We start from the raw sequence: 22,106 nt of genomic DNA on the forward strand, positions 1-22,106 counted from the left end.
TATCATCTGCAGTTATTTGCATATAATTTCAGTATCTGTTGTGGTATTATGGCTGCATGGTCTAACTTCATAGATCAGATCAATGTACACCATAACGATGTTAGTGAACAGTAGCTGTTATCTGGCATCGCAGGGTCTTGCCGACAGTGGAGCTTGCCAGAAGAACGCAAATCATACGACTGTAATTCTAATATCGGATACTCGTCTTGTAAACTGCTGTTACTCTTAAAATATAGTGATTCATTCACATTCTGAAATAAAAAAAAATCGTTGATTTGTCCAAGCGGCACCAGAGAAGCCGAGGTAAGTTGAGTATGGTAGGCAATTAATGTTATTCAGCTGCAAAGATTCCAAATTTACGTAGCACACGGGAGAATTACGGAGGCCTTGTACACAGGAAGGGACTTCTGATTCCTGACCCTTTCAAGCGAAAACCTAAGATAATACCTGTAAAGTTAAAAGCCTACATCCGACCCCACTTTGCTTTATCTCTGTATAAACTTCTACATGTGAACAGAAGTAAGAGTAGTTTTGAAAGACTCTATACCGGGTGGGTGTGTATAACCTCTGTGTAGGTGGGCTGTTGCGGCACTAAACATTATGTTGTGGTGTTAAATATTGTAGAAACATACTTTTGTGCTTTAATTGGCTGTGTTGTTTCCAAACGCTTGTGGTGTTGTCAGGTGTACACATGGCGTCTGCAGTGATCTCCGTGCCCACCACAGCATCCCGGTTCGCGCTGCTGCAGGTGGACAGCGACTCTGGCTCTGACTCCGAGCCGGGGAAGAGCAGGAGCGGCCGGCAGCCGGGGGCAGGGAGGCCAGGGAAGGCTGCGGGGGGCAAAGCCAGTCAGAGCAACGACAAGAGGAAGGAGAAAAAGAAGAGGAGGAAAGAACAGCAGCAGAGTGAGGCCAACGAGGTGCGACTCCAACTGGTGTCCAACACAGCAGGCGCAGGCCAGCATGACCCGGGCTAGTGTGACACAAAGTAGGGTGAAACTGGTTCTGTAACCTTTTGGGGAAGAATAAAGCATGATGTACAATGAGAGGGATGGTGTCATTACACAGTCACCGTATGTGCTTCAGTCTTAGATTAAGCTGTCTGGACATGCAGACCTAAACACACACACACAGGCACATATATCCGCACACACACTAGCATACATACATATACATGCCCAAACCCACACTCACATATGCACACAGACACACACTGAGGCTGTCCCAGCAGGATCCCCGGCAGTTGCATGCTGGCAGGTCCCTCTGTACCTGCTATTCCCTCCTTTGTCGTTCCTCCATGTATGACTGCTGTGTGCTGATTGTGTGAGGAGTAAACTCCTCTTTGTAAACTAAAGGAAGGAAGGAGATGTTGAAGGCAAATATTGTAGTGTGTGTGGGCAGAGTCTGCTCTCGGTCTGACAGGAGTTGAATACCGTATTTGTGGGCAGAGCTGCTTTGTTTGATAGGTTTTGTTGTCTCTACATGGCTGCAGTTGAGAAGCTTGGCTTTTAAGAAGCTGCCTCAGAAATCATGTGTACCTCAGCCGGCCTCAGTCCATGGGATGGCCAGTGAGCTACTGCAGTCTTCAGCTGGAGATACGGTGGCCCCGCAGGAGAGCTGGCAGCAGTGGAAACAGAGAGATGAACAGGTAGAGTGCAGCCAGCAACAGCACCTCAAACAGCAGGACAAACTACAGCAGCACACTGACACACTACAGTTCCTCACTAACTCACTACAGCAGCGCACTGACACACTACAGTTCCTCACTAACTCACTACAGCGGCACACTGACACACTACAGTTCCTCACTAACTCACTACAGCAGCACACTGACACACTACAGTTCCTCACTAACTCACTACAGCAGCACACTAACACACTACAGTTCCTCACTAACTCACTACAGCAGCACACTAACACACTACAGTTCCTCACTAACTCACTACAGCAGCACACTAACCAACTAATCACAGCACTCACCACAGCACTACTCTAGTACACAACGGTAGTGTACTAACTCGCAACAGCATGGAATTAAAACAACAGCAGCATTGCAGTAACACACAGCAGGCTTACATAAATGCACAACAGCAATACTACACACAACAGTGCTGCAGGGAGCATGGCCATGTCACACAGTCTGTTTTTAGTAATGTTTTTTTTTTTTCCATAGTACATGTTCCTGTTTGGCTCCCATTGGTTCCCAGCTGGTCTTTGTGTTCATTTGCAGTTAACGAGTGAGCTGTATGAGGCAGATCTGGAGAAGGCTTTAATTCTGAGCAAGCTGGAGTACGAGGAGCACAAGCAGGTACCATGCGCCGTGGAAGGAGGTGCGCTCAGCCGCGTTCTAATGGACTGCTGTTCCTTGGACACCATTAGATGCACTTTGTGCTCTTGTTTGCATGTCTCTCAGGAGAAAAGCATCTGCCTAGTGGCAAAAGTAAATGCAACAGCATCAGTCCTGTTTCAGGAACGCTTTCTCTCCTGCTCAGCTTTAGGGTTATCTGCTCCTTGCATGTTAATCAGACAGGACTGGCCATCTTTTTTCCTTTCCATTTCCTCAAATAAATGGTACAGTTTGATAGGAACTTAAAAATGGATATACCAGTCCAATATGCAATTTACATCTAAACCCAACTTTTCAATTTATTCTGAATGGTGTGATTTCTCATATGTAACTTTCATGATGATATTGATTCAAGATTGATGCAATATTTAAGAAAGTATTTTTTGTCCAGGATTATGAAAATGTTGACACAACTTCTCCCAGAGCCAAAGGAAGCAAGAAAGATAAGAGGAGGAATCAACAGGGCAAAGACAGGCAGCGCATCACTGTGTCTCTGAAAGACTTCCAGAGTGAGGGGGCTGCTGGTGAGGACGACTTTCAGCAACATGGACTCCACACATACCAATGTAAATGCATCAGAATCTGATTATAAATGCCAATATGACTCTTTCCTTTCAGATCAGCTTCACAAGAAACAGGAGAAAGAGGTGAGGAACAGGTGTTGTATTGGAAATTCCTTTTCCTTCTGTATCTGCTCTCGTTTTTTGTCAAGCCATAACTGTTTGAGCTCAGAGATGCTGACTAAATCAAGGTGAAAATAAGATAGATCCATTAAAAAGCCAAAACTTCCAAATACAAAATGGCTGTGTGCAGCCTTGTCCCCTATGACCAGGCGAAGTAAAACATGGTGGGTCACTCCAGGTCACCCCAGGTTAATGGAACCTTGTTACAAAGGATGAAGTACCCTTCAAAATGGAAAAAAACCTCTTCAGAAAATGGCATCTTTCTGCATGCTCTCAGTCTTAAAGGGAAACACACTGCCTGATTCACTGTGACTAGCTGAAGTTTGGGTGGCTGTTTGTCACAAATAGCATTACCTGGGAATACATTACTCTGTGGGAGTGTGGAAATGTTCCTGATTCAAATGTTTTAATTGTTCTCCAGGAGGCCAAACCTGTCAATCCTAGTGTACATGACGACCGGTTCTTTAATAAGCTAGAGGATGATGTCAGCAGGATTGTCCTGAGAGAGAAACGGCGAGAGCAGTTTAGCAGCAGCAGTGGCATGGAGGTCGCCACGTCTGCAGAGCACGAACCAGTGAGTCTCACCATTCAATTCTGTGTGGAAAATGAGTTTCACCACACATTGCTGAGTGGGAACAATGAGTTTAACTACACTGCAGATGTGATGTCCACCACACTTCGGTCCCAAAGCAGACTCCCAGATGCAGTTTTTGGTGGGTCGTGGAGCGCCACCCTGTGGTTCATAGCTGTAATTGCAGTGACTGTACGTGACTGACATTTCCTTTATTTTAGGATGTGAGAGCAGAACAGCTGAAATATGAGCTAGAAAAGAAAGACTTGGAAATTGAAAGGCTAAAGAAGGTTATTTCTGAATGGGAGGTAAGTGAATACCCCCCACAGTTCTGCGCATAGAGATGAAAGAACAATTCAACCTCACAAATAATGAAATGGCAAGATCCATATTGTTGAAAAACATATACTGCTTGAATTGGACAGCTGGCATCTACCAGGAAAAAAATCTATTAAACACTTGCATCACTTTCAGCAAAGCTGCACAACTTCAGAAGGATGACTGGTTTAACGAAAACACTTTGTCATAATGTTGTGAACATTTTAGGTTTGAAAGCATTTAGAACTTTCCTGAGGGGAAGCTGAGTTTCAGGATCATCTCTTTATCTACTCCCAGGTGAAATACAAGGAAGTAAAAGCAAGAAACTCCCAACTTCTGAAGATGCTCCAAGAAGGAGAAAGTAAGTATGAGTGGTAGATTTAGAAGACAATTAACTCCTGCACTGCAGTAAATTTATAGCAATATTACACTTCTGTATAAGAAGATTAACATCTGCACTAAAGTAGGTTTAAAATGATATTTAAACCTTAGTTAACCTCATTTTGCATTCATTTTTCTTCTTTAACATTTCTTTGTTTATCTACAATATACTGTGTGTATTGAAACTTCTGAAACAGTTTGAAATCTAGTGTTCTAAGTGATGTGTTTGGTTGGTGTGATGTCTTACTGATGTGCTTCTCTCTGTGATCAGTGAAGGATAAGGCCGAGATTCTACTGCAGGTTGAACAGCTGTTAAATATAAAAGAGGAGCTGTCTTCCCAGGTGTGTATGACTGCGTCTGCTTAGTTACTGTGTTTTGTGACTTTGTTGCCATGTCGATTTTGTCACTATTTTGACTTGCTGACAGTGTTGTTGATCGACTATGGACTTCTTGTCTGTCCAGGTGGCAATGTTGCATGCATCCCTGGAACAAGAGAAGTCTAAAGTGAAAGGTTTACAGTTGGATCAACCCAAACACTACCAGGTAATACAGTGAGCCTTTTCTCCCTTGTTTTTGTATGTCTGACAGAATAACAGCATACATCATGCCATTGTAATAAGCTGCCACATCTTTATGCAGCAGTGTCACAGACAGATCTCTACTTTTCTCTGTACATCACCATGTCTTTCAGAGGACCGCAAAGGTCTCAGATCAGTTTGGTTAGCTGCCTGTTGAGTAGGCCCACAGTATTTCCTTGCAGGGTCCTGAGCCATGAGACTTACCATATATTAACTCAGTAAAGGGTCTCTTTACTCTCGCTAATCTATACCATACTCATGTTCTTCTGATTAGTCAACATTTATTTTTGAAATATTTTTTTTTTGAGATTGAAGTTGAGATAATTGGTATTTTGTCTGCATGGGGTATTTTGAAGTGAGATGGGCAGTGCTCCTATTCATGTTGTTCTGTTCTCTTTCCCAGGGAAGTAAGAAAGGTAAAAAAGCCTCCGAGTCAGACCTATGAAGCACCTGAGGGGGAGGAGTTTAAGGGCGGAGACTGAGTGACCTCACACAGGGTCTCCATGGTACCTGCAGTGTCAATGGGGCAGAGCTAGGACCCCACCCAAACAGAATCTCCAAACTGCTGGTGTTCCACTGCAGCATTCTGTTAATTTGATTTAAGGCTGGTCTAATTAAAATGAAAGGGGTTTAGTAATAATGGGTATGTCCTATGCTCTGCTACCTGCTGGCAAAGCAATGGCGTTGTGTTGGTCTAAATCTCCTGAACTCTGACCTCTGACCTCGGGCATTTCTTCACTTTTCACTAACCCTTCCTTACTCAGTAATAAAGCTTTCTCATTGTTCTTATATTTTTTGTTGTAATGCCAAAATGCTGGCATGTAATGCAAATTGTTTTTCACTGTAAAGTAAAGAGACTACTTTTCCAGTGCCAAAATGTGTCCTTTTTAAATGCTGTTTTGCGACCAGTGTCTGCCAGAGGTGGAATATGGTAAATTCCATACTCCACTGGTGAAAGGGTCCAGCAGTGGTACAGACCAGTGTGCAGCCCTACTGTGTGTGTGTGTGTGTGTGTGTGTGTTAGAAGGGTTGGTTCATTCATGCAACAAATTTTAACAAAGTGAAAAAGGGTTACATAAAACTGCAATATTAAAATGAGCCCGTCACTGCCACGTCATACACCCCCTCATACCTCAGTCAGTCTTCAAACTGTATGTACTGCCCATATCACTATGCACTGCAACCATAGGGCAACTGACTGTCACATCCTGACGGGGTCACTCCTCTCAGACATGATCCCTGTCTGTACTGGTCCCACTGTGATGGAATGAACTTCCCACAAGGGTCAGGACGGCGGAATCTCTGGCTGTCTCCTGATGCAGACTGAAGACCCACCTCTTCAGACTACATCTTGGCTCCACCTCAATCCGCACCCCCTAACACCTGCTCCATGTATTACTTGCTGTTCATGTGTAGTATCACAATGTGTTTTTAATTCTCTGATCTAGTGACCGGGAAGTACGGTAGTATACTTGGCTTCCCTTGTCTAGTCAGGTTGCATAAGTTAACTTGTGCTAGGGCTTGAATAGTGTTATGCTCATACTGGTTTGGGAGTGCTGTTAGCCTGGTCTGACATTGTTGCTCATTCAAATTGAAAAGATATACTGCTGTTCTCTTGCGCTGGAAGTGGCTCTGGATAAGAGCATCTGCTTAATGAATGTAATATAATGTAATGTAACATGCTCTGAGATGCTCTTAAAAAGCTGGCTGTAGATAACTGGCTACTAGTTTATAAAGTTTATTTTCAAGGGACTTTCCAAAAATATATTTTACTGGAATGTTTTTTTTTTTTTTTTTTTACAGAGAAATGAACTATGGAGTACTTTTGTCCACAACAGACTATCTAAGCTCAGCATACCAAATCATAGACATCTTCACGAGGAATCATTTTATTTCAAGTTTTTCTACGTGTAATATGCAAATAGAATGGAAAAATGGAGTTGGCGCAGGCGCACTCTTCTGCTGGAGGAGGAGGAGGAGGAGGGCCTTAGCCCTTCCAGTAACTTCCCTGAAATTTACGTCACATTTTAGATGCTGCACATATTAACAAAGCGCATTCGTAGATGAACTACGTTAAAGTTATATTGTTTGTATGAAGTACAACATAGCTTGGGCTCGTGAAGAAAATCATCCTCTCCTCGCGATCAAAACGCTCAAGTACTGCTCTTTTCCTCTTTACCCATGACACCCCGCGCTCGGTTACAACGCGGAAGTACTGCCCAGTGACTAGTTTCGCAGGCACTCAATATTACGTTACACCATTTACTTTAAACTTTTTGTTTCGGTACCGCAGGACGGATAAGAGGAGGTTTATAAAAATAGAGGACAGCGGAGATGGCGGACAGTGGGGATACGCCGGAATCCTGTACCGATCCCAAAATCATCAAAGTGACAGTCAAAACTCCTAAGGAGAAAGAAGAGTTCGCCGTGCCTGAAAACAGCACCATCAAACAGGTCGGTCATCATGAGATGTCATCAATCATTAAGTTCTGTCTGCTTGTGACACCATGATTAACGTATCCTCATGACAACAACTTTGTGCTAATCTGCCAAAATAAATACGAACTGGAATGAACAGAGTGTTGCTGTCTGTTCTTCTCCACCCCTCCAGTCGTAGGCTACGCACTGGCTGCTGAGGTAGAGCTGGTTAGCAACACGCTATGTTTGTATCGCTAGATTGTTAGCTAGGTGGGCGTTTTTCCAAACGTTTCCGAGGTATTGTTCTCCTTAGGTAGATAACATGTGGCTGGCTGGTCTTGTCGCGAATATAATAGTTCTGTTCAACTGAGTGGATTAGAACAGAAGTTAGCGAGCTTGCAAAAGAACATGCGAACTTCTTAGGCAATAACACTACCTGGTTAGCTAAGTAGCTAGCTTATGATGTCCAGTCAGGTGTCGCTGAATTCGGTGTATACTAAATGTCTTTTATATGTAGCCTATTAAAATGATACGACAGTTCAACCAGTTAGCAATCAGCCAGCGTATGTGGAACTTCGGCAATAAAATCGCAGGTGGAGTGGAGCGGAGAGAAGTAGGGTAATGACAGTAATATTGTGCCAGATCAGTCAAGTTCATTTCATGCTGAATGACCCGTTCGATTACATCCTTAAATTGGCTAGTGTTCCCTCACTTTTTCACAAATGTAGCTAGTTAGATAACACAAGCTGTTCTCGTATATGAGATCGGGAAGTGATTGTTATGGCGTGATAATGCACTGATCAGGGCGGCGGAATATGGGCACCCGGCCCGAGGGGAATGCCACTGCAGTCCGAGGGCGGACTCTGTTTGTAGTTTTCTAAAATATGAAAGTAAAAGAAATATAACTCGTCCTGTATGAAGGCGTATCTGCCTGGTGGATGGATAACGCAGCACTGCAGCAGCCCGTCACGGTAAACGCAGCCACCGCCCCCCTGTTCGGCAAGGACCAGACATCCTCATACTGTCCCCTGGGATACAGTGACGCACAATCGCCGAGCAAAAAAAGAAAAAGAAAACTTTTGGTGAATTGCTTGAAGGTTACCTTCATGAGAATAACCCTTTTCCATTAACCGTGCGTGTTATGCGGGCAGTTAGATTGTAGTGTTGTAGACTGTGTTCTCCCTCTTTGGAGGTGTTGGTGCGTGGCGGCGTCCTGGATTAGTCCCGAGTTCACTCACCCATCTCTGGCTCTAATTATACCTGTCCCCGCAGATCAGATACTGCAGGGTCACTGTTTTTTTTTTTTTTCCTGAAACACGTTTTTGTATTGGCCTAATTCTGCTGTCAAGGTATGCTTCATACTGTTGTTTATGTATTTCTAGTGCAAGCTCATTTTCAGCCGTACAGGTTAGCTGTTTAGATTGTCGGTAGTCGGTTAGTTAAGTTGTAAATATTTTAAAGATGTAGCTGAAGAAAATAACTGGGCATGGTGTTTATCGTTGTTATGCCAAAATATTTAAATATATAAAATATAAATATAAAAAAATATATAAAGGCAGATGTTCATGTACAAGGCGAATAACTACCCTTTCCCACCATAAAGCTGGAACCAGGCTGGCTCACTATACTCTCTTTCCCACAGTAGATATGAACCCTCTACAGTGGAAGAGGGGACTTTGGTGCAGATACAACCTTATTGTTTCTTTGTTTACATCCGAGTTGAACCCTGCTATTGAGCTTTTTTAAGCTTGATGCATTACTCTGAAATAAAAATGAGCACAAGGATTGGCTCCTTTGTCCTTCTTTGAGCTTTTCTTATAGCTCAACAGTTTTTCATGTTCATTAACAATGCAAAAACTTGAGAACTCTCCTGAATATAGCTCCAGGACAGTGTACAGCTCCCCTTCTTGCAGACACTGCAGTGGGAGACCAGTGGAGCCCTGGCAGGCTGCTGCTTGGTTTCACTCTGGTTGGGCGTTTAATGCTGGGTGATGGAGGGGCCATTTTTAAACCCTTTGGCATGACTTGCAGGACTGGGGTTGGGTGGATTTTTTAACCATAAGGCCACTGATCCAATGAAAAATGGAAGGACTCCTCCTATATGCATTTGGCACAAATCAGTACATTCAGAGTCTGGAGGACTGTTGTTGGATTGATAAGAAAAGAGCTGATTTGCAGTCTAATACTGCTCTTAGCCTAGCCTTCTTGTATGCACCTTTGTAAGTCTATGTGGATTAGTGCATCCGTTAAATGACTAAATGCAAAGCATATGGACTGTTTGCAGGTAGAGAGGGTCACACGTCCAGAGCTTTGAGCCCAGTGCAGTTACTCTGAATCAGAGCTGATGTTGCACCATTCAGCTCCTGCAGACAGACAGAACTCCCCCTCGATGCCACGCATAAGTGTCAAACAGCCAGCTCATAAACACCACCGCAGTGCAGCTCATCAGTGGTGTTGACATTATACCTGTTTTAAAGGACGGTGGCCTTAACCCTTTCAGTACTGGGAGGGACTGGTGTGGTGGCTGTTGAGTGCAAGCACTCTCTTCCTCTCCCTGCAGTTTAAAGAGGAAATCTCCAAGCGCTTCAAGACTCACACTCAGCAGCTTGTGCTGATCTTCGCGGGGAAGATCCTGAAAGATGGCGACCTGCTCACACAGCATGGCATCCACGATGGACTGACTGTTCACCTGGTCATCAAGAGCCAGAATAGGTAGACTAACCTGCAGAATCAGTGCTAACACTAACACACATACCAGTGTACATACACACATGCATTTGGTGATTTAGGACATCATAGACAGCGTTTGACCTCATCCTGGTGTTTATAAAACCACTCCAGAAATCGTTTTGAACTGATGAAGGCATTATCATCTTGGAACTTGGGCACATCTTGGGAAACAATGTGTGCATCATAGAGTGCACCTGGTCACCTAAAATGGCTATGAATTCTTAGGTCATAATTCTCTCATGCAGAGTAATAATTGTTCTCATTGACAAGATACAGTAGCTGCCCATACCATAACAGCTGCCATACCATAATATCAGCTTTGTGAAGCTCATGACTTACCATTTCTGTTGAGAGTGGGTCAGGGAGATGTAGTTTCAGTTCCGTAGTAAATTGTGAGGCTGTAGTTCAGTGGGTTTTAACAGCTGTCTTGTTATGTGTGTCCCTGTCAGCGAGTTTTGTCCTGTAATCACTGTTCCTCTTTTCCCATGCATTTTTACCCTACTTGGTACTTATTGCCATGATTGGACACAGCTATCTTTGACATATTAAATAGTTCTGCTGTTTCTGTGACTAACACACCTGCAGTCAAAGCCTCTTTCAGAATCTGGTAGATCTCTCATGTTGCTTTACAAACTCACATGGAGAAGTTTTGATGAAACCCGCATAGACTGCTTTTTAAATGCAGTTTAGTTAAAAATACAAGTCATTTGGTGTTTCCATTATTTTCTGAACCCCTTGTAGATGCACACACACACACACACACACACACACAAAGATATACACAATAACACCAAAACACACACATACAGATGTAGCTCCTCTCTCTTCTGTGGTGCTTGTCAGACAGGACAGGTGGTCAGGAGTGGCTGAGGTTTTCTTGCACTTCTCTGCCTTTCAGAATTTACCTGATACCCCCTTCCTCCAGGAGGTAAATGCTTATAGTATTTCTGAAAAATTCTCCCTTGTGCTGTCCCAGACTGGGGTAAGCTGTGCAGCTGATGTCACAGGTGTACTTCCTCCTGTTTTCTCATGTTGGAATGATGTCATTCTGAAAGTCTCTGTCAAAAATTGCATATTCTAAAGCTCAGACTAATGTGGTCTGTTTTCTAACCTGGTCAGACATGGGCTGTTTTGGGTCTCAGCAATTCTGGGCTAGGCCACACTGAACCAGGGAGACCCTGGAAAGGAAGTGGATGTGAAGTCCCCACAGGACTTCTGATTGGCTAATAGCTGGCCGACACCAAGTTGATTAACAGATATGGTGCTCTTTTCTCTGAAGGTCCCAGGAGCCTGCAGCCGCGCCCCCCAGCAGCGGAGGTGGCGTATCTTCAGAGCCTGGTAGCACAGTGTCCTCTACACCTGCCCCACCCTCCAGCACCCCCATCAGCCTGGGTAAGAGGGCTTCCCAATCCAAATATGTCATTCTGTTCAGCTGATTCCTCTCACAGCTCCGGGGCCAGTGCTGCTCTCTGAACAGCTGCGTTGGGTGCAGTCTGTGAGGTCATTTCTGGCTGTGCTGTGCTGCAGGTGGATTGAGTGGACTTTCTGGCCTGGCTGGTTTGGGCCTGAATACAGCGAACTTCTCTGAGCTGCAGACGCAGATGCAGAGGCAGCTGCTGTCGAACCCGGAGATGATGGCACAGATAATGGAGAACCCGCTGGTGCAGAACATGCTGACCAACCCAGACCTTATGAGACAGCTCATCCTGGCCAACCCACAGATGCAGCAGCTGATCCAACGCAACCCAGAGATCAACCACATGCTGAACAACCCTGACATCATGAGACAGGTGAGTGCTGCCCCCTGCTGGATGATGTATGTCACAGCACTGCCACCATGAGAAAGTGGAAGGAGCTTAAATACCGCACTGAGAGAGGGGAAGGGTTTTGCACTGTATAAAGTTTTATATGATGTGCTCTTCCTTCTCTTCCTCTTCAGACGCTGGAACTGGCCCGGAACCCTGCCATGATGCAAGAGATGATGCGTAACCAGGACCGAGCCCTAAGTAACCTGGAGAGCATCCCTGGGGGATACAGTGCCCTGCGCAGGATGTACACTGACATACAGGAGCCCATGATGAATGCTGCACAGGAGCAGGTCTCTCACACACACTCCTTCACACACACTAACTTACGCTCACAAACACACACACACACATACACACACACATTTACATTCTCAAATACCCTCGTAGACTCACACGTGCTTACACTCACAAATACACATACACAGACTATACTCACACATCCTTGTGCATAAACACACCTGCTTACATTCACTCACATCTACTCGGTTTTACTTACATACAGACACACACAGACTTCTCAGAGTATTCTCCCCGTGTGAGTGGCTCGGAAGCGGTGCAGTGTTGCTGTCTGACTGACCGTGTTTTGCAGTTTGGGGGAAACCCATTTGCCTCGCTGGTGAACAACTCCAGCAGTGGATCCCAGCCCTCACGCACTGAGAACAGAGACCCTCTACCCAACCCCTGGGCCCCGCCCACCTCCACCAGCACACCCCCGGCCACATCCAGCACAGGCACTGCCCCGCCCAGTCTGGGATCTGCCATGGGAGGTATAGCTACTGCCGTCAGTCAGGGGATGCACCAAAAGGCACACACACACACATTCATACACACACACACACACACACACACACACAGCCAGACAAACACATGCACATTCATACACACACTCACACACACACAAACACACACGCACATTCATATAACCACACACTCGCACATTCATTTTTGTGTGTGTATATACTGGTAACTGTGTTTAATGTGTGTGTGTGTGTGTGTGTGTGTGTGTGTGTGTGTGTGTGTGTGCGCGTGCGTGCTGTTGTCTGTGTTTAATGTGTGTGTATGTGTGTGTCTCCAGCAGGCATGTTCAGCAGCCCTGGGATGCAGAGCCTGCTGCAGCAGATCACAGAGAATCCTCAGCTGATGCAGAACATGCTGTCGGCCCCCTACATCCAGAGCCTCATGCAGAGCCTGAGCCAGAACCCAGACCTCGCAGCTCAGGTAGATGCACACACACCCACACACACACTCTACGCACACAATAGGCACAGACTCGCGTACACACACACACACACTCTCTACACACGCAACTAGACTCACACTCACACACAGTGATGTGTTTGCTGTGTTGTTGACTGGCTGCTCTTCTGTAGATGATGCTGAATAATCCCTTGTTTGCGGGGAACCCCCAGCTTCAGCAGCAGATGAGGCAGCAACTTCCAGTGTTCCTGCAACAGGTTAGTGACCTGGACAGATATGACTACTTGATCAGTGAGCAATAACTGATGTTGTGATTGGTGTAAAATGCAAGTAAGGCATCTTGTGTTTGGTGTTGAGTGTGTATTGCTGCTTGCTCAGATGCAGAATCCTGAGATGCTTTCTGCGATGTCGAACCCACGAGCCATGCAGGCTCTGCTGCAGATTCAACAGGGGCTTCAAACCCTTGCCACCGAGGCTCCAGGCTTCATCCCGGGGTATACTCTCTCTGTGCAGTATCTCCTGTCTGAATGTTAACTGTGTGTGTGTGAAAGGTACCTCTTTTCTCTGTATGCCTGTGTGGGTGTGTGGGTGTGTGTGTGTGTGAGAGAGAGAGAGAGACAGAGAGAGAACAGTATCTCTTCTCTTTCCCAGCTCGTAATCTGGGATGGTGGAGTACTGAGAGTTGTTTGGCTTCTTGTCAGGGTTGGACTGGGAGGAGTTGGCAGCACTGGTGGTAACCCGGCCCCTGCCCCTGCCCCTGCCCCTGCCCCTGCCCCTGCCCCCGGCACTGCCCCCGGCACTGCCCCCACACAGACCCCTGTCAATCCCCAGACCGTCTCGGAGGCAGGGCAGCAGCAGTTTGTACAGCAGATGTTACAGGCGCTTGCCTCTGCCAGTCCACAGGTGAGACAAACCCTTTTTCTGAACACAAACTGTAGATGTGCCCCGGTGGAGTGGTCCGTCACTTGAGAACGCAACATCCCTGCTGTGTGGCTCCTCAAACGGTGGAGCCCCTGTGTTGTGTCTTTATAGTAGAAGCCCTGTTTTGACCTGACCTGGTCTCTTTGTGGTGGACCCCGCGTGTGCGGTCCTTGTGCGGTCCCCTGCAGGTGCAGAGCCCGGAGGTGCGGTTCCGGCAGCAACTGGAGCAGCTGAGCGCCATGGGTTTCCTGAACCGCGAGGCCAACCTGCAGGCGCTGATCGCCACTGGAGGGGATGTCAGCGCTGCCATTGAGCGCCTGCTGGGCTCCCAGCCCTCCTAGCCCCCGCATCTCAGACATTTCATCTATTTTTGATAAACAGCTGCTGAATCTCTACAGTCCTGGCTTTACTGCTCCCCACCCTGTAAGACAGAGCGGACGTGATGAAGGAAACCCAGGCTTGTTTTGGAACATGTTCACTGCGTTAGTGTCCCTCTGCTGCAGCTTACAGCCCACCACCCCCCCCTCCCCAACGTGGAGCATCCCTCAGACTGGCATATTTGGTTTGTGCTCCTAGCCTAAACTCATCTATATTCAGCAAGAATCAAAGCACCAGATGTCCGCTACAGAACTGCGTTTCTCATCGCCACTAACAGAGCCTTAAATGCAACCAGAGGTATTTATTAAATCGGTATGTTAGTTAACACTGACCCTAGAACAGTGTTACTAGAGGAGATTAAAAAGAAACCATCTTAAGCTGGGGAAGATACACCTAGTAAATGTTTAGTTCACATCCTGTAATCAGTTACCCAATCAAGCAGGTAGCGAGTCACAGACCTCAAAGGAAGACTCAAAAATACATATGTAGGAAGAAGCAGGTTTTGTTTTTCTGCACTGTAGTAGGAAGTGATGATGGTGCCGAGTGGGCGGGATTTCAGAGGGTCACAGTTGTCCTTTGGCCCTCACACAGTGTGTTTTTCCTGGTGTGTTACAGTTGGAAATTCGTAAGTGCACTTTTCACCCGAAGGGCCACTTTTGAAAAGCCACGTTACTTTTAAACTGCCTTGTACAAATATCAATAATAATTACAATGTACATTTTCAGTTTTTAATCAGTAGCTGTTTTCTCCTGTGCACAGGTAAATAAAGTGAAATTAAAGAGAGCTAAGATGTGATCCTCTGTTTGCTGCTCCCACACCCTACAAATGAGTCTTTACTGAAGCTGCAGATATGCTATTTATTCATAGGAGAAAAAGTTATATTTCATTCCTGTCATTTCTTCACTAGAACAGTACTTCATGATACCACTAGATGGCAGTAAATGTTTTTAACCTAGGACCATTCTGCTCACCGCACTAATTAAGTTAGCCAGTTGGTGTTTTTTAACTATACTTACAACAGCACTGTTCACAGGTGGTGTTGACTTTGGCCCTTCATACGTGACACTGATACTCTCTAGACTTGGTTCCATTGGACTGGTTATAACTTGCGAATCTCCACAAAATTGCTGCTGTTATAGAAACACAAGCAGCCACTTTAGCACAGCGAAAGAAGGATCCGCTGTCGGACAGCCACGGGCGGGATCCGCTGTAGGACAGCCACGGACGGGATCCGCTGTCGGACAGCCACGGACGGGATCCGCTGTAGGACAGCCACGGGCGGGATCCGCTGTAGGACAGCCACGGGCGGGATCCGCTGTCGGACAGCCACGGATGGGATCCGCTGTAGGACAGCCACAGACAGGAGCTTTGTGCCTTCAGTGGTTCTGCAGTCAGTATGTTACTCTGTTACATCGTGTGCTTGTGTGTTGTGCGCTATGGAGGTGCAGCTTGCTGTACTGGCACTCTCTTTGGAGTCCACAGAGTGAATCTGAACTGCACACTCAAATATGGTTGCCTGAGAGTGTGAGCGTGTTGCAACTTGACTTTGTGTGGATGGCGGAGTCTTTGTGAGTCAAGCGCTCTCAAATATCAGCGATGAACAGCAGAGGTTTCCTGAAACGGACAGGGTGCAGATGCAGGGTGTTATCAGAATTAGGGGCCCCCTCCCAAAATGGCAGGGACTTCTTGTGAGATCATAGTTCACACTATGAGAGAGATTTGCACCCTGCTCCATCGCCATAGAGATGGCCTTTCCCAGCTGTGAGTATTCACTGCAGTACAAACCCTTGACAGAAAGGATGGGCACATTCAGGCAGAAAAATCACATGCGGGCCACACCATGGCTTTCACACAGTTAAACCTTTAATTGGACTTTGAGTTCCACAAAGAAAGAGCTCTCAGAAAGGGAGAAGCAACTGTTTCCATCACATATGGGGGTGACAGTTTGTGAGATGAATATACTTCTTTGTTTTGTTGAGGGTAAAAAAAAAACATTAGCACAGGGAGGAAATGCGTGATGATGTCACTTGGTCCGTTTCACAGTGAAGCTAAGGAGAGGAAACAGTGTTCTCCCCAGTGACTGTCCGTTTCCATGGCTACTGCTGAGTGCAGACAGCGCGTTCGATCTCGGCTGCAATCTCCGGAACACTCTTCTGGATGTCCACTGTCAGCGCGTTCTCTGACTCCGAGGGAGGCTCCAGCATTTCAAACTGTGACTGGAGCAGGCTGGCCGCCATGAAATGCCCCCTCCTGGCCACCATCCGTGCGTGGATGAGCTCGTAGGATCCCTGCAGGAAGGCGAACAGAACGCCGCCCACAGAGTCTGGCGAATGTGAGGCAGAACTGGGGTTCAGAGCTCTGGATCCAAACAGCAGCAGCTGGCGGTACAGTTTCTTTAAGGCCGAACAGGTCAGGATGGCGTTGGTCCCTGCACACATCTCCCTACACAGAAAAACCAGCACTGATTATGATGCAGTGGTCCCACACAAACCACACCCTGCAGACAGGTCATATTACACTCACATTATTGTCTTCTAGCAGACACTCTTATTCAGAGTGACTTACAAACTGAAGGGAGGCAGCATCCCCTTATGAAGAACTGAGGGTGGTCGGGGTGCTACCCTAACAGCAGCGTACATACGCACGCACGCACACACACACAAGATGTCCCTGTGTTTAACATGAATTTCTCAGTATTGAAGCCCACAGATGGGAAGTGTGCATGTGTCAGGGCTCCACTTTCAACAGGCCACACTGGAGTGCACTGAGTGAATCAGGGCCTCAACTCGTCATCCAGGCTCCTGAGAAGAGGGATGCCAGCGAGCACCAGTTTCACAGTGAGTAGGAGGTAGAATTAGGGAGCGTGATTCATGGTCCCCTGATACATACGGGAAAAGCCACAGAAGGGGGGGGGGGGGGGGGGCAGGGGGCAGGGGGCAGGGGGCAGGGTAGGGGTGTGTCATGGGGGAGAGACACCTTGTGCTTCTCTTGCATGTCAGTGTGAACACATCTGCCCTCATCACTGGTATGCCAATAGAACCAGCTCAGTGCCCAGCCAGACAAAGTGTGTGAGTGTGTTTTTAAAGGAATGCACTCTTGTCCTTTTACCTTTGGATGATGTCATGAAGACAGAGTAACCATGGGGTCCTGTCCTAAGACAAAAACGCAAGATCAAATGTGTGGTACAAGGTGAACATCTTTCATTTCAGACACATTCTGAGCCGCTTCCCTTCCTTTTGCTACCTGCACCTGAAAGAAGGCATGATAAAATACACATGAGCAGGACTCAGCACCTGCACACTACTTTCATGTGAGAATTGAAATACCACACGCACTGTTACAGCTGCCACTAAATTTTCTCAACTAACTTTTCTGTGCGCAAACACACACTTCATTGAATCATAACGTCTTAAATCACTTAGCCATTATAAAAAGCTAAATCTAACAGTATACTTAGCTCATCATAAACAGGGTGGAACAGTTTGGAACTGTAGCGTCTGATCACGCCAGACATAAAGTTGAGCGCGGGTGGCACCTGGTCAGTCAGAGGAACTCCGCTGGCCATCTTTTCAACGTTTTCTTTGGAGTGATAGTCATCCCCTTCGTGTAGAGGCCATCCTAGCTAAAGATCAGAGTGAGCATCAGCATAAAGCACGGATGCGCTTAAAGATTGACTTACATTACTGTGGAAAGGTTTACCTTTTTGGAGAGAAAAGACCCCACAGTCGATCTAAAACAGAAAAGGCAAAGTTACTAGTTGAAGTTTAACTGAAGCAACTTTAGTTGTAATGTTAATGAATAACTCATGGCGGTTTTTACTGAACCACTGAATAGAAGACTTGTGTTCTTGCTTTTGACTTGCAGCGGAGCTCAAGTGGATTTAATGTCACAATAGTGCTGTCCGCAAGTGACTACTAGGTTTTGTAGAGAGGCAACCACTATTATGTCATCATACAACCGTGAGATTTAAGAGCAGTCAACCAACACGGAAAGTACAAAAAACTTTGAACGCAATTTTCTGTTTGCCGTTTGCTTGAGCATGTCCCATCCGGATGTTTATTTGTTATACTGTGTTCAATCATTCTGCTGGTAATACGGACCTTAATGACGCTGTCAAACCACTTGTGCTATGAGCTAGCGTTTCACCCCGTAAGATAACATGTTCTCAAAACTACAGCAGTGTGACCGGTTCTCTCTCCCGTCATTGATATTCATTGTGAGCAGAGATACGGAGTGACCGCTTATCCAGTAGGCTAATGGGAAAGCGGAAACTATGATCGCAAATGCGTTTGTTAATTTTCAATAAATCAATGAATTTGCCCAATGATAAAATGTCAACCTACTTCCCGCTCCCGGACACTCCCATAATAACAAGTATCATTTTGTTAGAGGTATAGACGGACAGCGCCGAGAGGCGCCGACACACAACCGTCCCGACAACAGAAATGGCAGGTCGAATATGTGTGGCTCGCTGTGACGCGGAATATGTCCGCCGCCTCTGTCTATTTAAAGCTACAGTACCCACAGTACACGAGCGGCCAGACTCCGTCAGCATTTCTTGATCTAATCTGATGGTCATAAGTAAAATCGATATGGAGAACAAGAGCCAAACACTTACATAGACACAGAGACTAAAAACATATCAGACTTAAAGGTATAATTGCTAAACACATTTAACCTGACTTAAGAGTCGCAAATTAGGTCTCCAAGAGAAGGCATATCTACGTTGGAAGAGAAATAAATTATATATTTTAACATCTAATTGAGCGCGCATCATCATTACTGTCCTGGCAGACTGTGCCTTTCTGCTTTGACCGCGTGTGTCTACGTTGGAGTGCGGCCAGATCGATACAAAGAAATGTGATCATATTCAGGCAAGACCACAAAGTCTAATGGCCAAAATGCAAATAGTTGGCTACATCGATTAAGACCGTGCATACAAAGCCATTTTGTCATCCTAATGAAGGACATGGGTTTATTATCTAAAAGTGTGTAGCTGGTCAATAGGTGTGTATCAAATATCAGGAATTCTCAGAGTTTGACATTTTCCCCTTTACTAGATATATATTTCACCGAAAATCATCTATTATTAACAAGTACATCATGTTCCTACGCTTTAGGCACAAATGGCTTCTGAATCCCGACGAAGGGTAGCCTTCACTTGTATTGCAAATGATCAGTGGCCTTCTGTGGTCACTTCAGGAGCTATAGGTTGTATTAATGAGGGAGACGCGCAATGTAGCTCCCTGTAGATGGAGACAATCACACAGACCCGGGCAGAAACGCGAGCGAGCGAGAGAGAGCAGAGAGCAGAGACAGGGAGGGAGGGAGTAACAGCACACTCTCCCATTCCAGAAACAAGGCATCGAGTCTCATTCCCGTATCTTACGAACTGCGAATGTTTACCGCCTCATTCATCAGACAGCATTTTACAACAGTGTGTCCGCTTGCTGCTTAGTGTCCGCCCGTTGTTACCGAGGTCTCTGCTCTGTCATGTAGAATAAGGAAAATAAAGAAAGAAGAATGAAAATGCTTCGCTTTCGCACTTCAAGCATCCGGTCTCTAAACCAGGAGATCCAGTGCACGGTGCGGCTGCTGGACGATACGGAGATCTCGTGCAGCATTCAGGTATGAACATTGTATGACTTGAACTGATTCTGCGGTGTCTTCCCGCGTGCTGAGCTTTTAATTCCAATTATCATGAAGCGTGAAATGATCAAACGCACCAGTCCATTCTACGGTCCAGGTAGCATGCGAATGTGTTATTTGCAGTAATGAAACCGAGTGTTGTTGACCGTGCCATGCTCGTGTAACAAACAGGCGAGGATGTGTTATTGTTTGCTGTGCCCTGTCAGTGTTACTAAACGAAGCCTCTTTGCCGGGAACATTTTGACGCTCTGTATTTTACAATGTATGCCTTCGTCTTCAATGGTTGGTTTACAAAGCATAGTGTAGATAGGTTAAAGGCCACACGCAGTTTGGAGGAGATACCATAGAACAGCAATTAGTACATCCATCCAGCATTGAATGTGTTCTGTGAAGCTTATGTGAAATATTTGTTTCTTATAAATGAAATATTTTGTGTCTTGCTCTCTCTTGTGCCCGCACCTGAGAGCGAAGAGTGAAATGTAAGCGTTTACCTCAAGCCCACTTTTTGAAGTGGATGAGCAGGGAGTTCCGACAAATTGTTCTTGGCCAGTTTTGCCTGGCAGCTCTGCTTGCAAGCTAAATAAAGTTAAGCACTGGAGACAAGATTCTAGGTAGATATTGATGGGTGTGGTTTTGCTTGAGTTACTCTGTTCCTTAGACTATTCTTGATTGTATTTCAAAGAAAAATGACTGCAGTTCAGAACGAGAAGCAGGAGGCAGTGTTTCGAATGTGAAGTCATAAATGCTGTGAATGGAACTTCTGATCAAACAGTTTAGTGATGAATTGTCTGACTGTATGTGAGGTTGTCCTGGGGGGGGGGGGGGGCAGCACTGTGAGGTGTTGATGTGTCATTGCATGGGTGTGGTGGGGCGTGGTTGGGGTGGTGAAGTTCTTGGGTGTGGTAGGTGTGGTGGACCCAGGTCTTATAGACTGGACTTTACCCTTTATTCTGGATCAGAATGTACCCAGCTCATGATCTGAACAAGAGTGAATACTGAACTGTCAGGGCACTCGGTGCTGAATTTAAACAGTTAACTCATCTGTCATTTAAAGATATTAAAATTTCGAGAGCTGGATGTGATGGATGTGATGTGCTGGATGTAGGTGTTGGATGAGATGTTAACTGGGCACCAAACTCTTCATCTGTGTGAGGACTGGACTCACACCACTGTCATTCCCATTATGGGTGGTTTCTATGGATACGCTGATGGACGGCTGGGCATCAGAGGCCTGTATCCCTAAGCCTACTGGCTTCAGCCTACTGATATGGATAGCCACTGAGCTGAGTTAGTAATGTTAGATTCTAATCAAAGAGCAGGGCAGTCTCTCCACAAAGAGCTGATATCCTACCCCCTAAGAGTCTCCAATGATTTTTTAATAAGGGGGGTAAGAATCCCCTCCTTTCCTGACAGAGTGGTACGATCCAATAGGTCCAGCTGGTTACTGCTTGGTAACGGCCATGTGAGTGGCCCTCTCTCCAGTGTGAGCTAGACCTGCCTCGGGTCTGAACCGACCCGGACGCTGATGGCATCTGTTTCCACACACATCCAGGATCGATCAACAGACAACAGGGGTGGGGGTGGGGGTGGGGCACGATCAAGGACAGTGCTGTCACACGTGTAGCCACTAAACTGTACATGGTTGTATCTGGCAGATCTAACATGCTGAGCCCATATAGATTCCTGCGTTAATCTTTAAAGAGCTGCGACCTCTGCACTGCTGGCCTAATGGGGGGAAGTTGTGTTTAGTCGTATACATTTTTTAAGCAATCATAAAGGCTTAATGGGTCCTGTTCCTCTGCCCATACCCAATGCATATTTTATGATCATCCACACAGACGCACAGTTCCTGCTAACAACAACAATCTTTTCTCCCAACGCTGGAGCAGCTTATTTTTCCAGAGAAATGTAGGTCACCCACAGATAAAAGGACCGAACCAGTGAAATAAATGGACAGTTTCTTTCAAACTTGCAGAGTGAGTGGGTTCTTCTGGGGTTGTTTGTGAGTTTGTGGAGTGACTGCGTTGCCGGGGCAACAGGAGGTCTGCACCGGATGGGGTGACGTCCATCCAAACAGCCTGCTGTTGGCATGTCATGAGCTTTGGATGGAGCTATGCTGGTAACTCC

The 22,106-nt window shown here is 46.0% G+C and overlaps 4 protein-coding genes across 6 annotated transcripts in view; 3 read left to right on the plus strand and 1 right to left on the minus strand.

The window, feature by feature from the left end:
- The first annotated feature begins 686 nt into the window (after positions 1–686).
- Positions 687–5,690, plus strand: gkap1 (G kinase anchoring protein 1). Its single transcript, XM_036527536.1, has 11 exons — positions 687–919; positions 1,492–1,647; positions 2,230–2,307; positions 2,738–2,870; positions 2,965–2,993; positions 3,451–3,603; positions 3,822–3,908; positions 4,216–4,279; positions 4,571–4,641; positions 4,763–4,843; positions 5,282–5,690. Exons 1-11 carry the CDS (start codon positions 692–694, stop codon positions 5,321–5,323), a joined length of 1,122 nt encoding a protein of 373 aa, XP_036383429.1. The 5' UTR covers positions 687–691; the 3' UTR covers positions 5,324–5,690.
- Positions 5,691–6,883: 1,193 nt separating this feature from the next.
- LOC118776317 (ubiquilin-1-like) lies at positions 6,884–15,082 on the plus strand. 2 transcript variants are annotated; one of them, XM_036526567.1, is made up of 11 exons: positions 6,884–7,332; positions 9,857–10,008; positions 11,306–11,418; positions 11,554–11,816; positions 11,966–12,124; positions 12,424–12,601; positions 12,910–13,052; positions 13,205–13,288; positions 13,410–13,525; positions 13,733–13,934; positions 14,141–15,082. In XM_036526567.1, exons 1-11 carry the CDS (start codon positions 7,213–7,215, stop codon positions 14,291–14,293), a joined length of 1,683 nt encoding a protein of 560 aa, XP_036382460.1. In that variant the 5' UTR covers positions 6,884–7,212; the 3' UTR covers positions 14,294–15,082. The 2 variants fall into 2 exon arrangements, with proteins under 2 accessions (XP_036382460.1, XP_036382461.1); XM_036526568.1 differs by having other exon boundaries at positions 12,913–13,052.
- A 1,098-nt stretch (positions 15,083–16,180) lies between these two features.
- On the minus strand, positions 16,181–18,769 carry LOC118777123 (probable gluconokinase). Its single transcript, XM_036527861.1, has 5 exons — positions 18,674–18,769; positions 18,030–18,060; positions 17,866–17,952; positions 17,439–17,482; positions 16,181–16,772 (listed from the first exon to the last, which is right to left on the minus strand). The coding sequence occupies exons 1-5, from the start codon at positions 18,709–18,711 to the stop codon at positions 16,427–16,429; spliced, it is 546 nt and encodes a 181-aa protein (XP_036383754.1). The 5' UTR covers positions 18,712–18,769; the 3' UTR covers positions 16,181–16,426.
- Positions 18,770–19,475: 706 nt separating this feature from the next.
- frmd3 (FERM domain containing 3) overlaps positions 19,476–22,106 on the plus strand; it is a 40,530-nt gene continuing 37,899 nt past the window's right edge. The window contains exon 1 of one of the 2 annotated variants that reach the window (XM_036527842.1): positions 19,476–19,958. In XM_036527842.1, coding sequence (XP_036383735.1) covers positions 19,854–19,958 — 105 coding nt within the window. In that variant the 5' untranslated portion in view covers positions 19,476–19,853. The remainder of the gene's footprint in view (positions 19,959–22,106) is intronic. The other variant, XM_036527843.1, reaches the window with a different exon arrangement.

The sequence above is a fragment of the Megalops cyprinoides genome, chromosome 4 (assembly GCF_013368585.1).
Source record: "Megalops cyprinoides isolate fMegCyp1 chromosome 4, fMegCyp1.pri, whole genome shotgun sequence".
NCBI classification, from domain to species: Eukaryota; Metazoa; Chordata; class Actinopteri; order Elopiformes; family Megalopidae; genus Megalops; species Megalops cyprinoides.

Bases quoted from the DNA above. Each gene is read 5' to 3' on its own strand.
- gkap1 (XM_036527536.1), top strand. From the start codon at position 692: ATGGCGTCTGCAGTGATCTCCGTGCCCACCACAGCATCCCGGTTCGCG. The intron at 2,308-2,737 runs GTACCATGCGCC...TTTTTTGTCCAG, and splicing joins AGTACGAGGAGCACAAGCAG to GATTATGAAAATGTTGACAC. The intron at 2,871-2,964 runs GTGAGGACGACT...CTTTCCTTTCAG, and splicing joins CCAGAGTGAGGGGGCTGCTG to ATCAGCTTCACAAGAAACAG.
- LOC118776317 (XM_036526567.1), top strand. From the start codon at position 7,213: ATGGCGGACAGTGGGGATACGCCGGAATCCTGTACCGATCCCAAAATC. The intron at 7,333-9,856 runs GTCGGTCATCAT...CTCTCCCTGCAG, and splicing joins AAAACAGCACCATCAAACAG to TTTAAAGAGGAAATCTCCAA. The intron at 13,053-13,204 runs GTAGATGCACAC...GCTCTTCTGTAG, and splicing joins ACCCAGACCTCGCAGCTCAG to ATGATGCTGAATAATCCCTT.
- LOC118777123 (XM_036527861.1), bottom strand. From the start codon at position 18,711: ATGATACTTGTTATTATGGGAGTGTCCGGGAGCGGGAA. The intron at 18,061-18,673 runs GTAGGTTGACAT...TTTCTGTTTTAG, and splicing joins GGAGTGTCCGGGAGCGGGAA to ATCGACTGTGGGGTCTTTTC. The intron at 16,773-17,438 runs GTAAAAGGACAA...TTTTCTGTGTAG, and splicing joins CTTCATGACATCATCCAAAG to GGAGATGTGTGCAGGGACCA.